This window comes from Dermacentor silvarum, chromosome 6 (assembly GCF_013339745.2).
Source record: "Dermacentor silvarum isolate Dsil-2018 chromosome 6, BIME_Dsil_1.4, whole genome shotgun sequence".
In the NCBI taxonomy this organism is placed as follows: Eukaryota; Metazoa; Arthropoda; class Arachnida; order Ixodida; family Ixodidae; genus Dermacentor; species Dermacentor silvarum.
Genome location: NC_051159.1, coordinates 96,129,189 through 96,144,375, shown reverse-complemented (window position 1 = coordinate 96,144,375; position 15,187 = coordinate 96,129,189). Strand labels below are relative to the sequence as shown.

The 15,187-nt window shown below is 48.4% G+C and overlaps 1 protein-coding gene across 1 annotated transcript in view; it reads right to left on the bottom strand.

Annotated features, from left to right (window-relative positions):
• Positions 1-15,187, bottom strand: part of LOC119455715 (beta-1,3-galactosyltransferase 5) — a 238,683-nt gene that overhangs the window by 166,155 nt on the left and 57,341 nt on the right. The window contains exon 2 of the mRNA XM_049669221.1: positions 1,023-1,228. Coding sequence (XP_049525178.1) covers positions 1,023-1,228 — 206 coding nt within the window. The remainder of the gene's footprint in view (positions 1-1,022; positions 1,229-15,187) is intronic.

Sequence of the window (15,187 nt, the reverse complement as noted above, 5' to 3'; positions counted from 1 at the left end):
AAATGTCAGTATGCTCTACTCGTAATGTTTTCGAGAGCTTTTGTTTTTACGTGCCAAGTAAAGAGCAACTGGCCGAAGAGCCTTTTCTTTGGAGCTCTATTTGCGGTGTTTGAATTGCTTGAAAAAAAAAAAAAAGCCCAGAACGAGTGTTTGATGAGATAAATGGTGTTTAACACTTGAAGGTATTCCGTTGTATGAGAAAACGCAAATAATAAATAAATATTTTTGCTTTCCGTAAAGAGAGAGAGAAAGATGTTTATTAAATCATAAAAAATGAAAATTGTACATGTATGAAAAGGCAACCCCAGTGGTTTTTCCGGTGAGGTGCTTAGATTAGGTCAATGCTTTCAGTAGAGTTCGGCATCTTTCATGACGCAGCGCGTGCATTCGGAAATAAAGGAGGGGGGGGGGGGGGGAGAAACAAGTCTGCGCGGCCATGCTTTCAGCGTGAAGGCTTTCTTTCTCTCTCTCTTTCCTTCGAGTGGGGTCATTAATCCTAAACGTGCACAGTAAAATTGTCCGTATAGCAGGCAACAGATATTACGTTTCGTGGAATGTGTAGAAAAAAATCACAAGTGTTTGTCAGCTGAAATGAACAAAAGAAAAGAAAAGAACGCATAATTTAAGACATAACTCCTATACGGAACCACAGTATAACTTCAGCTCCACTGCTTACTCAATTACTGCCTTTGCCAAAAGTGTCAGGGCTTGTCCGTGCCTTCACCGTATGTGTCGTTTCGCTGTGTGCAGTGGCTCCCGTGGCGCTCTTAGCCGTCCGGAGCTTTGGATGATTAGTACGACAGTTATGTTCGTTCGTTAGGACACCGGAACGTTTGACACACCACAGAAAAGGGCCCTCACAGGCAACGTATAGGCCGCATACTTTTGACAAAGACTATATACGTGGCGCACCTGAACCTAACCTCTAGCATAAACGACTGCGTTGCAATAATGCCACGAGCAAACTTCCGGCGATCCCCAAAAGCCTATTTGTACCGTCGTCGCGGAATGCTGCTACTCACGTCGACCCTGATGCCGTCCACCGGAAAGAACTGCCCGGGCGGTCGGTCGGAAGGCACGAATCGGAAGAACTCGACGTCGTCACGGTACCACTTGACCGAGTAGAGCACGTCCCCTTCGAGGTCGTAGGCGCACCTCAGCCGGGCCTCCGTGCCCACAACCACCGTCTGGGGCACCTCCAGCGATAGGATCCGGATACACCGCACTCCTGCCGAGAAAGGAACCGAGCACGTGAGGACTTTAGATATGACCTTACACGTGACGATACGGTACAAATGCATACCAGTCTCGCGGCCTGCGTCGCAACCAAAGGAAGCGCTTTTTTTTATTTTAAACGAGAGCTCTTTTTTGTTGTCGTTTTATTGACATGAATAAATAAGATGTTTGCACCAACATGTGACGCGGCTACTCCCTTTCACATGAGAAACACGTAAGTACACCAGACAACATCGCAAAGGCAAGAAAAAGAGGCATCCCGAAATTATATTTAATACCTAAAGATATGAAATTTCAGCACAGGCAAATACAGCTTGAAATGGCACAAGCACTACAAATACACCACAGATACATCAAATGTCACAACAGAGAAAACCGCACTACCGACAAAAAATACACCTTAAATATTTTTTAAATTACAAAAAATTATAAGTAGAGATGTTCGAGTAGTAAAATTTGCGAATCAACTCGAATGAAAATATTTTAGAAGGACGACTACAGAATACTACTGAATCGAACGATGAATATGTTGACATTTCTAAAGAAAGTCAAATATGAAGTATATATGTTGCCTGTTTGGTGAAAAAAATTACGCTTATGAACTTTTTTTGACACGTGTATGCAATATTATTCGCATTTAGACATCCGGACGACTGAGGAGCTTGTAAATGAGTAACAACTGCTTTTAGTTATCCGGAACACCCTCAAAAATGGTAACAATGGTAGCAGCACGTCACTAAATGAACGTAAAGTGTTGTGTTCAGTGAATGAAATGGATATCAGAACACCGCACACTGTTTTAAAGGGAAGCAAGCATGAGGAGAGTGGCCAAATAATAAATTGAAACAACAAATTCGTGTATAGGTAAATTCGGGTAAAAGCGAGGCATTCTTATTGAATGACTGGAAATTATTGTACATAAATTATTTACCCCCGTGCATTGCATCAGGCACTGGTGTGTCTGCGCAGCCACAGCAGTTACCCTTCACCGAAACCCGCCGTGCTTGGTGTTAGGCTGCTGAGCACGAGGCCTCAGGATAGAACCCCGCCCACGGCGGCCGCATTTCAATGGGAGCGAAATGCGAAAGCGCGCGTGTACTTACATTTAGGTACGCGTTAAATAACTCCAGGTGGTCCACATTATTCCGGAGTTCCCCACTACGGCGTGTCTCAGCATCAGATCCTGCTTTTTTTGGCACGTAAGACCCCCTAATTGTTTTTTTTTCCTTCACCGAAATACTTCGCTACAGCCTTTACTTCCGTCGTCATCACTCCCTCGTGACCTTAAATGCTCGAATGAACGAATATTCGACAATTTATAGAAGTAAATTCTCAAATCAAATAAGAGCACAATAGCGGAGATGATTCGATTCGTGTTCAATATTTCGAATACTCGCACACCCCCAATGTACCTTATATGCTCTGCACACGAGTCAAGCAGTAGTGGTGAGCCAGAGTAGTGTCAAATATTGCGTAAAGAGGGCACTAGTTAACGCATAGCTTCAAGGTCCATATATTTACTTAGTGAAATTGCGACGTCAAGCGCCGGAGACGAACTTTTTCCACTTGACGTATTGGGGTATACCGTTACATAGAAGGAATCCTTGCCGTCGTTGCCTATTCCCCCGATTACACCACATGCTGCGAAGCCAGAAGATAGTACCACTATGTAGAGCTTATGCAATAAATTACTGCGGAAAAAAATACTGTTCCGGAGCCGAATTCACAAAGCTTTTCGTTTGTCAGTAGTGGCCAGCATCGTTCACTGATCATATGTCCAGCATCTGGATTGGTTGGAATTTTCACTTGCGAAAAATTTTAGTGTAAGAGCTTTTTATCAATACGGGCCCTGGTTCTCACGCAGGCAGCAAACCCTGTAACAAATAATACGACGCGATCCTATTTTACAACGCCTCTATCATCGCTCGCTAGTTTCCCAGTTTCATTCCTTCGTGGTCGATTGTCTTACGACACTTGTGTCGCCTTCTGCTACAGTTGTAAAATATTTCGGCGTATTCGCATTATTTAGGACGAATTTCTCTATAAAAGGCCTATAAAACAAGAAGCAAGGGTCTGTCGTAAGATGAGACGTTGTCTTGTATCGCTGTATCTTACTTCGTTACTTACTGTGTATTGCGGCGTATTGGATTTATTTCGCCTGTTTGATCGTGGTATGTCGTTCTGCGTTGCGTGTTTCGACAGGGACAGAAGAAAGGAACGGCTTGACGCACAAGAGAGGAATCTTTAAAAAATTAACTTAAAAACAAAAAAAAAAACACCTGAGTTTTGAGTGTATTTATTGGGCAAGACTTAATCACAGTTTTCGAATGCGCTCGAACCGAGTGATGTTCTAGCTCGTGAAGCTTTTTGTACAATGGTAGCAAAAGGAAACAGTCGCGCCCAGTGAGCGTCTGACACGCAATCGATTAATCAATATTGGATGTGAAGTGACTCATGTATTATATTGCGATGTATTCTGGCATACGTTTACGATAATATTGCGCATCTCTCGCTCCGTATACATTTTTCCGTCGCCATGGCGCACCGAAGAAAAGGTCGGTCAAAAGGGTGGGCGGTTGCGAAGCGTCAGTGGCGCTTCGATCGCCTCCGGGGCGCTTAAAGCGGGACGTCTGAGAGATCTGGGAGAGAAAAAGAAGAAGAATAACGAATGAACCGCTTGTAGCGGGCGGAGAGCTTTCGCATAATTGATAATGAACGGGCACGATGAAGGGCGTTCGCTGCAGGTCGGATCGGCACAATGTCTGACACCCGTATCGATGTTATTTTCGCGCTCACACAGTTAGAGAGTGAGTAAGAACCATACCCACTGGTAGCTAGCAGGTGTCTTCGGATTATCCAAGTGCGCCATAAATACTCGGACGCACGTGAGAGTGAGAAAACAAAAAGATATTTGCTTCATTCAAGCCTTGCGGTGCTTGCTGAAATGCAGTGTTCGATTCGTATATTTTAAAATATTTATCGCCTTCGCGGATTATCACCGCAGCGAAGTATCGCTCGCAATCTGTTTTCGCTTATGCTTTACAAATCCACAAAAAAAGTATGCGGCAATGCTGCTATTTTTTTGCGTATCCAAGGATGACTTTGCCTTCTTTCGTGGACCTTTATAAATCTAAGGCGAAAAAACAAACAAACAAAAAAATCAGAAAAAACAACAGACTGGACATGAATGAAAGACCGGAAAGCCCGGAGAGGAGGAGGCGATTGTTTTTCACCTTCTATTTTTATTTTACCTAGTGGTTTGAGCGCCCTTTAGCGCGCACCCAAAGCATGGCGCACGCGTGTTCTTGCATTCTGCCTCCATTGGGAGGCGGCCGCCTAGAGCTTCGGAATCGAACCCACTACTTCACTCTCGGCAGCGAATCGCCACTGCCATTGAGACACCGCTGCCGCAGAAAACCCTTCGAGTTGAACTGTTCTGAACGAGTCAGGCGTAGTGAACCTGCTGGCTTGCGAAAGTTTTTCTTCGCGTGGTGCCGTTTCTTATCGGCACAAAGGTCACTGGACATCGCTCAGCCGAAGGCGTGGCGCGATTCCGCAGCCGGTGGATAAGACCTTGAAAACGACGTGAGCTCGTCGCGTGACAAAGGCTCGCGGGGTTCCTCCCCGTTGCCAGGCAACGCCATCTTGAAAGTGTCTTTGTTCTTTTTTTTTTTCGGCGCCTTCATGTATTGAATAACAACCCAGTAGTCGCTATGTGGATGGCGCCAGTATTATTTCACACCAGAGACACCTCCGCAACACTTAGCCCGCTTACGCCGGACAATCGGTATCGTTCCATGGACCCCGCCTGATCGCTGTTCCTTCCCCAATCTCACAAGCCGCAAAAGCGAATCAAGGAATAGAACAGGCGAAGAAAAGAAAATATGAAAAGGACTGATAGCAAAGCTGAAATAGCAGCTGCGGTGGCACTGAGATGTATCTGATCGTAGCTTACTGAAAGCCAACTGTCCTTTCACCCTCCACAGCCACGGCCCCCGCTTTCTCAAGAAAATGGGAATTACCCCCCCCCCCCTCCCTCCTTCCCTCCGCCACAAATGATCTCTTGCTCACTGTCATCGTACCTTCCGGCTGTATGGCAAATTGCGTGGTACAAGTCAAAGCTCGCAGGGCTATAGTAGTGGCATCGGGAGAACAAACGCCAAGTCGGACCTTATGTACCGCGAAACGCCGTTATTGCGCCCCATTTCGAACGAAGAAGGGGAAGTCACGAACGATGCTTGGAAATACGAAGAGGCCTGCGCAGGGAAAGACAGACCTTACCGCGTCAGTGAAACGGTCATGTTCGCGCCAGCCACCGCTGTATTTCAGCTACTATGGCGATCTGCTGTGAGTACTATGTCGCAGGTTCAGTTACCAGTCGCAGTAGGCACATTTAAGACTATAAAGAGAGAGAGAGAGAGAGAGATAGATAGATAGATAGATAGATAGATAGATAGATAGATAGATAGATAGATAGATAGATAGATAGATAGATAGATAGATAGATAGATAGATTCGAGCACTGCACGGGCTCGGGTTTACCTGAAAGCCCGGGTAGGGCAGTTTTTTCACGGGCTCGGGCCGGGTTCGGACACGGCTTGTGGTTTTTGACCCGGGCCCGCGCCGGGCTCGGGTTTTTTGACGCGGCCCGGGCCGGGCTCGGACTTTCTGGTGGTGTGTATGTAAAGTGCAGCGAGTTATCTTTGCTCGTCTCGACTCCGAAAACATGTCTTTTTCGGTCTCGGGCCGGGTTCAGGCTGGGTTCGGGCCGGTTTCGAGTCGGGCTCGGGCCGGGCTCGGGCCTATGGCAAAGGGGTGGCCGGCTGAGCCGGGCCCGGGTCTCGCCATAAAACTTTTGGTCGGGCTCGGGCGGGCAGCCCAACGTAAAAACGGGCCCGGGCCGGGCCCGGGCTGAAAAAATCGGCCCGTGCAGTGCTCTAAGATAGATAGATAGAAAGAAAGAAAGAAAGAAAGGAAGGAAGGAAGAAAGAAAGGAAGAAAAACGCCAGTGCAGTCATATTTAGCTGCTGGTTATGGAACGTCAGATGTTCTAAATTGACCCGTAACACTCCACTGTGGAGTCACTCGTAGACTACTACGCAGCTACGCGACTTTATCACGAAATCGTTACTGTCATCATGATGCCCTTGCTACGCCAATTAGCGACACGTTAACAGTATGCCCTTATCCACAAATAAAATGTACATGCGAATAAGTTATTAACTTAATAAGGCCCTCAAAGTATGGTGTTCTGACCATGACAAACATATTAATATTTAGAATTGAAAAGTTGAGTACAACTGTCATTATCACCTCACAAAAAAATTTGTTTCCACTTCACAGTGAGGACAAGAAAAGGCTTCCACCAAAGAATACAGAGGAATTAGAAAAGAGAGAGAGAACTGCTTCACGCTTTTATTGACGGGAGTTCCTCAGAAACCCGAGAAAACATTAAAAAGATTCTAAAGAGGATTTTTACGTTTAGTTATATTTCTAAATTACCTTTCTAGAATACTGTGAAGTTAGTTTTACAGCAAGCGACGACTTCAAAACATAGTAAATGAGAAACAACAGACACACACACACACAAAAAAAAACACCGCATATCCACGAAGTGAATGATGATGAGTGGGCGAAGCACCGAGGGATCATTCGGGTAACCGTGAATCTCTCGTACATTGCCCACTCGAACATGCAAATGAGACAACACATTTGTACAGTATATACAATGTTGTTCTATTGGTCATATATGGTATTGAGGTGCGGACTTCGTTTTCCCTTCATTAAGACTGCCTTGTGATCAGTGCAGCAGCACGGCGACGCCGGCAAGCGGACCCAGAGGCGGCGAGAGCGCGGGAAGCGGCGGCAAAACGCCGGAAGCGTTCTCTACCTGAGGTTGGTGGCGCCGATGCTCGGTTCAAGCGCGAGTTTCGCGAGCCCTCAGCTCCGGGTCCGCTTGTTGGCATTGCCGTACTGCTGTAGCTTCGCGAGCCCTCAGCTCCGGGTCCGCTTGCCGGCGTCGCCATTTTGCTGCAGCTTCCTGCGCCCTAGACTCCGGGTCCGCTTGTTGCCTGCGTCGCCGTGCTGCAGCAGCTTTGGGAGCCCTCGACTCCGCTTACAGTTGAGCCGCCACTCTCGCCTTTTCATCCATGGCGGGTGCGCCGTTATCAGAAGCAACCGTTATCATCCATGGCTGAAGAGCGAAAGAGAGTGCGCGTTGGGAACGAACGCCCTTGTGCACTGCAGCGCCCCTAGCGGACTCCATGCAAACCAGAGCTACGGACGACGGGCGATGACGAGGGAGGGACAAAGCTTTGGGTGCCGTAAAGAGCTTTGTCTCTTCGGTCTCTACTGTCTGTTTTTGTCTAGGTAAGTGTATGATGCTTAAGAACGAGGCACTGCATCTTAAATGAATTTAAAGCTCGATATAAGCAGTTTTGGGCAGCTTTTTCAATGCTCAAGCTCGGTAAATGCGATAAGATACTTGAATGCTGTGATGCAACGCGGACTTATGGCGCTTGGGTTTAGCAGCAAAATTAAAGAAAAAATCAAGAAACCGAAAGTTTGGCCGTTACTTTTCTCTACTAGATAAAAAATATATTTGGCAGCTTCCCTCCAAAAGCGAAACTGCCTAATATATATTGCTACTGATTTTGCCATCTCAGAGAAGAGCGTGCGTGAGCTCGACGCTCATGCCAGCAGCGAAAGGCAGAACGCTGCCCTTGTTCCGCCAACGAGGCGATTTTGCGTAGCGTTGATGGCGCGTCCACATCACTTCGTCGTTTTTGCAGTTAAACACACTCCGCTTCTCTGCAGACCCTCTAACCCTCCGGGCATGCGCCGTCAGCGGGACACCTCAACAACGGTGGCGGCGGCGGCGCCACCAATGGTGTAAATGCGCCTCGAACGTCCGTGTTTAATTCCTATCGCAATAAAAGGAAATCACGCAGTTTATCATTCCGAAACAAGTGTATTCTATAAACCAGAATTTTACGTGTAAGCGTAGATGGCCCATCTGCGAAATCGGCGATATTGTTCGGAGCCGCGAGGGAAGCGAGCGCCGGAGGAGGCAAGGTCCCTAAATAAAACAAGGCATTCTTAGGAGGAGGAAGGCGCCTGGAGGTGAAGAGAATCGCCACGTTCGCGCCCTTTCCGTTTGTGCTTAGACGCCGTGGTGCTCACTCTGCATGTTAGCGGCGTCCATACGCTTGCGCATAACCCGCGTTCACAAAGTGAAACGTGACTGCAGGTTTTTATAGTTCTTGTAGGGGGCATCCATTTTGTTCTGGGGACTGCGGGAATTGGGCCGAACGAGCGATGAAGGATGCCCCTCTGAATCTTGTCCCATGCGTGGCTCGCATTCTCTCCATGGACCACGCATGTGGCAACAACATGCTGAGTGGTATAGTACTCACTGGTTCCCACAGTCCCCAGAACAAGATGACTGCTTTAACAAGAGCTGCAAAATTCTGGCCTATAGGAGAGACTCGGTACTGCAAGGCTCCGGATTCACTTTGACCACCTGGGGTTCGGAAACGGGCCCACCTAAATCAATGTACACGAGCATTTTCGTATTCCGTCAGGATCAGAATGTGGTCTCCGCGACCAGAAGTCTTAACTCTTGATATTGTGCAAAGCAGCAAAACATCATAGCAAGCGAACCTCCGTGGCGAGTTACAATCGACATGCGAGGTCGTTTCAGCTATTTTGACGCCACGTTCGGCCCAGCTGCAAACTATACATACACATTTCCTATACTGTAAGTCATTACAAAATAGTAGCTAGCTTGAACCACATTTGTCGTATTTTCTTCTGTCTCGTTTTTACTGACTGGCTGAAATATCGCACTGCACACAACTGTAGCCAATAATAATAGTGTTATTCAATTTTTTAACAGCGAAGCTGTTTAAGCTCGAGGTTTCACCGGCGGTTGTGCGCAGAAAACCCTCCTCCGAGCGATGACGTCACCATGCGTCACCTAGCAACGTGCCGCCCAGCTGCGCTCAGCCTCGCCACACCTGTGGAGGCGGCGCTAAGCCGTGACGTCATTGGGCGCGTCGCATCGCTTCGCCTCAGCTTTGCTGAGCCATGACGTCAAACACCGAGCCCCCGCGTTGCCGTGCCGAACCTTGCCACAGCTGCGGAGGCGGAGCTAAGCCGTGACGTCACTGCGCTGATCCTCATAATGGCTTCGCGTCTCCGCGCCGAGCACATCGCCGTGAAGATGGGGTGACCGAAGAAGGGCGTTACTCCCGAAGAAGAGGAAGCGCGCCGGGAGAACCGTCGTGCCGCTACTCGAGAGCGGATGAGACGACTTCGGACCAACCCCGGGTATCGCACCGGTGAACCACGCATAACCTTGCGAAAACTTAGCCAATCCGAGGTAAAGGTGGGTGGGATGGACAGTGTCGCTGTTTGCACAGTCTTCGCACCACAATTGTGAAGCGGCCCCCATTTTTAAATGCGAAGCATTTCTTGGCGCACATTTGCTACTTTGACAGTATCTATCTATCTATCTATCTATCTATCTATCTATCTATCTATCTATCTATCTATCTATCTATCTATCTATCTATCTATCTATCTATCTATCTATCTATCTATCTATCTATCTATCTATCTATCTATCTATCTATCTATCTACCTATCTAACCACCTACGACTTTGTACTCTCATGGTCGTTTTATTAGCTTGGTATGTACCAAAATTGGCACACTATGACAAGAGTATATGACGAACATATATAATTTGTCACCACATGAATGTCATGACATGCGTGTCATATAGTTCATGAAATAGCCGCCTACGTCTTGGTGCTCTCATGGTCGTTTCGTTAACTTGGTGGGTACCAAAATTGGTATAGTATGACATGCGTGTATGACGAGCATAAGTGATAGGTCATGACATGCGTGTCATGTAGGTCATGACAATAACCCAGTGAAAAAGTTTAACTTTTAAAAACCACTGAAATGGGTTCTGACGTGGATACTAAGTGAAGGAAACACTAAAGGATGGCTGTAGAAATCATACTCATGAGCATGACTCAGCAAAAACGACAATGACTCAGCGAAAAATTATTCACACTCAAATACTACTGGAATTGCAAGTGCAAGAATTGGGTTGAAGATGAATATGCAGAAGACAAAGATAATGTTCAATAGCCTGGCAAGGGAACAAGAATTCAGGATCGCCCGTCAGCCTCTAGAATCTGTAAAGGAATATGTTTATCTAGGTCAATTACTCACAGCGGATCCTGATCATGAGAAAGAAATTTACAGAAGAATAAAATTGGGTTGGAGTGCATACGGCAGGCATTGCCAAATCCTGACTGGGAGCTTACCACTGTCGTTGAAAAGAAAAGTGTACAATCATTGCATTCTACCAGTGCTAACATACGGGGCAGAAACTTGGAGGTTAACAAAGAAGCTCGAGAACAAGTTAAGGACCGCACAAAGAGCAATGGAACGAAAAATCTTAGGAGTAACGTTAAGAGACAGGAAGAGAGCGGTGTGGATCAGAGAACAAACGGGGGTAGACGATATTCTAGTTGACATTAAGCGGAAGAAATGGAGCTGGGCAGGCCATGTAATGCGTAGGATGGATAACCGGTGGACCATTAGGGTTACAGAATGGATACCAAGAGAAGGGAAGCGCAGTCGAGGACGGCAGAAAGTCAGGTGGGATGATGAGGTTAGGAAATTGGCAGGCGCAAGTTGGAATACGCTAGCGCAAGACAGGGGTAATTGGAGATCGCAGGGAGAGGCCTTCGTCCTGCAGTGGACATAAATATAGGCTGATGATGATGATGATGATGATGACTACTGGAATTGGTTCGGACGTGGGTACTAAGGGAAGGAAACACTAAAGGATGCGGGTAGAAGTCATAATCATGAGCATGACTCAGCAAAATGGCAATGACTTAGCGAAAAAAAGATTAACACTCAAAAACACTGAAAGGGTTCGGACGTGGGTACTTAGTGAAGGAAACACCAAAGGGTGGTGGTAGAAGTCAGTCATGAGGATGACTAAGGCTTTCGCCCTAATTTCTCTTAGGTTTAGTTAAAGGAACTCCTGAGGACTGATGACATAAATGTCATGACATGCGTGTCATGTAGGTTATGAAATAGCCGCCTATGTCTTCGCGCTCTCATGGTCGTTTCGTTAGCTACGGCGTGTTTAAGAATACGGTAGTGTGGGCAATATAGCCTCCTTACAATTCATTGAAACTGTTCCCCACCATTGCGCACCGCCAATGGAGCCGTAGTTTATAGTAACGGAAGACAATAGATATCTTTCAGAGCCTCCTCATTTGGTTTGTCAATCACAATCTTTCTTCTCTCAATATATTTGTTTGGTTATTCGCACTGACATTGTAGACTTGTAAGTGGAAGGAAATTGAAAAAATTAAATAATCTTTTAATCTAACATCACGAAATCGAAGGTGAATGATTCTATACGTATGAAATTGTTGCTATTGATTGGTACTGAAAGAAGCCGGTGCAGCATTGCAAACGGACTATAATAGTCTGCGGGGGAAAAATTACACCATCTTTCCGTAGGGGAACCCTGAGTAGTATGCGAAGCAGCCATGGGGTCGACTCAAGTTCCCACTAGTTTTCAGTTCGTCGTTTCCGTTAGGTTGAGGTACGTAGCTGCCGTTATTTTACCGTGCGTTGCGGGAAGAGAATGAGAGGAGCTGAGCGCGCGCGCACGTCATTATACCGCGAGCTACAGTGGCGCCCCCCAGCGGAGTACGCAGTGCCTACCGTCGTGCCTCTAACCTAAGCTGCTTCGCATTATCGCGCGCGGAGCCGCAGGTGTTGCCATTCGTTGCGCAATCCGGAGAGGAGAGGAGCGTCGGAGAGGAGAGGAGGAATGCCGAGAGGAGAAGAGATGAGACAAGGAGAGGAGGGGAGGAGGATGTGCATGAATGCCGAGAGGAGAGGAGATAAGACAAGGAGAGGTGAGGAGGGGGAGGAGGATGCGCATGCGCAGTAGGGGTGTGGACGCCGCACGGCGGATGGATGGATGGATGGATGGATGGAGGGAGGGAGGGACATAGCCCCGACCATAAGATGCTTCGCATCTAAAAAAACACCGCATATCCACGGGGTGAATGATGATGAGTGGGCGAAGCTCCGGGGGGAATCATCGGTAAACCGTGAATATTCCGTGTAATTCGCCCAGTCTCGCCGCACTAAATCGAACGATTGACTTCCACCAATGACACGCGCCATATGTGACGTTATTCCTATTTTATAACAGCGCCCTTCATTATAATTGCACCATCTCCCGCTTAAGGGGACGCTAGCACAAACGCGTTAAAAACGTGCAGTACTCTCTAGTAAGGGGGAGAGGCCACAGCGTCTTACGCAGCCGTTTACACATGCCGGAACGTGCACCGCGTTTGCCGACGCCATCACATGACTGCTGAGAGAGTATAACCCCCGTATTCATAAACGCTCCTCGACTTGAACTTGACTTGCCACCGCCTTCAACGCGTTTCGAACGCGCTGCCCCAGGCGGTGGCAAGTCAAGTTCAAGTCGAGGAGCGTTTATGAATACGGGGGTAAGGCGGAGAGGCCACAGCGTCTTACACCAGCTTCTTACACGGGCCGTAACGCGCTAGCACAAACGCGTTAGAAACGCGCAGTCTTTCGTTAATGTTGGGTATTTATTGTCATCGTGGTGCGTGTGTCCATGTGCGCTTCGTGGCGTAGTGGTTAGCGCCGCGCGTTCGGAAGCGAGGGGTCCCTGGTTCGATTCCGCTCTACGGACACAACTTTTGGAATTTTATTGCGATAGCAATTACATGGACATTCAAAAGCAGATTTCTGCCGTCGCCGTCGCCGTCAGGTTCCGTATGACGTCAATGGAGAGGAAATCGTCGCCGCGCGCCGCCGAACGCTGTATGTGCGAGTGAAAGAGCGCGAGAGACGCGCGCTTTCACGGGGAGTGAACGCACGGCGGAGAACAAACGCGCGTTCTGCGCTGTGCTCCCTTAAGGGCTGCAGAAGTAGGCGTCTCTTTCCTCCTCTACAATCACCATATATGTAGAGTAAACGTACCTTCTTCCGACGCGCGAAAGGCTGTGGGGGAGAGGGGGAGGGAAGGGAGGCGACGTTTAGCTGCGGCACCAAGTGCCTATTTATATCAGAGGCTCCGGCAACAGTCACCAACGCCGCACGAATTTTGAGCGAACGCGGGCAAAACGCCGGCGGCGTCGACAACAGCTCTACGTGTTGCCGGTGCTGCTGCATGTCCAAGTTTATACAGTTGATAAAGCTGCTATCATTACTCCATATAGCTCTCTTCAAATTTGCTATCGCAATTGATGCTTTGCCTTTCAGGTGAAACTGCGACAACTTTTTTTATTGCGATAGCAATTATATGGACACTCCAAAGCAGATTTCTGCCGTCGCCGTCGCCGTGAGGTTCCGTATGACGTCAAAGGCAATGAAATTGTCGCCGCGCGCCGAACGCTGTATGTGCGAGTGAAAGGGCGCGAGGGACGCGCGCTTTCACGGGGAGTGAACGCACGGCGGAGAACAAACGCGCGCTCTGCGCCGTGCTCTCTTAAGGGCTGCAGAATTAAGCGTCTCTTTCCTCCCTTGGTGGTGGTGGTAAAACTTTATTTCCCAAAAGAAGGGGTCCTGAAGGACACTTGGCTAGGCGCCAGGTGTAGAGGGCACCTCCCACGTCGGCACAGAGAGCCCGAAGCTCTCCGCCGCCTCGCGGGCCTTCTGGACAGCCCGAAGTTGGTCGTGTAGTGAAGCACTTTTTAGCACTATGTCCCAATGTTCCTTGTTCTTGGCGTAATCGTCACTCCATGCACAACCACACAGCATATGGTTCAAGTCAACACGTTCACTGCAATGTTCACACACATGTTGTCCGTCGTAGTCTGGGTCGATGTGCTTCATGCGCCAGGGGTTGGGGTATGAGTTCGTTTGGAGCAAGCGTAGCGTGACTGATTGGCTGCGCGTTAATTTCTTATCCGGGAGGGGGAACTGTCGTCTGCTTAGATAAAAGTGTTTAGTGAGCTCGTTGTAAGTGAATAATTGATCCCTGTACTCGATATGCGGGGTAGCGGGGGAAACCGGAGGGACGTGGTCGATGAGTCCTCGCGCCGCCTCGTGTGCGATCTCGTTGAGATTCCGCTGGCCGCCCCCTAAGCTGCCCATGTGTGCCGGGAACCATACGATCGAGTGATCGGTGATGTTACTTCCGCCTAAGATTCGTAGCGTCGTCTTGTCTATCCCGCCCTTGGCGAAAGCTCGAGTGGCTGCTCTAGAGTCACTGTATACAGTTGTGAAGCTCGAGTCTTTGAGCGCTAGTGCTATCGCTGCTTGTTCAGCTACATCTGGCTTCTTAGTGTAGAGCGTGAGTGAGTTGCGCGTTCGCCCGTGTCCGTCGATTACTGCTACCGAGTAGGCGTGCTTTCCCGGTATGTACGCAGCATCCACGAAAGCTGTCTTGTCGGGAAACCTTGTCGCGTCTGCCGCGAGTGCTCTGGCGCGGGCGAGTCTTCTTCCTTGATTGTGGATCGGGTGTACGTTTCTTGGGAAGGGGAGCACTTTAATTGCTTCTCGCATGACTTTAGGTAACTGCAAGACGTTGTCCCTTTCCGCTATGGTGTTCAGGCTGAGCTTGACGAGAATCTCTCTGCCCGCTTTCGTGCCTGATAGGCGTGCGATCTGTGCCGTGTGCTGAGCCTCGATGATTTCGGCAAGGGTATTGTGCACTCCTAGCTGTAAGAGTAGATCAGTGGAGGCATTATCGGGGAGCCCCAACGCTGTCTTGAAAGCTCGTCGTATGTGTACTTCGAGCCTTTTCCGGTGTTCTTTTTTCCAGTTGAGCATCGCAGCCACGTATGTGATGTGACAGAGTACAAAAGCGTGCACCATTCTAATGGCGTTGTCCTCGCTCAGTCCCCTGCGCCTATTCATGA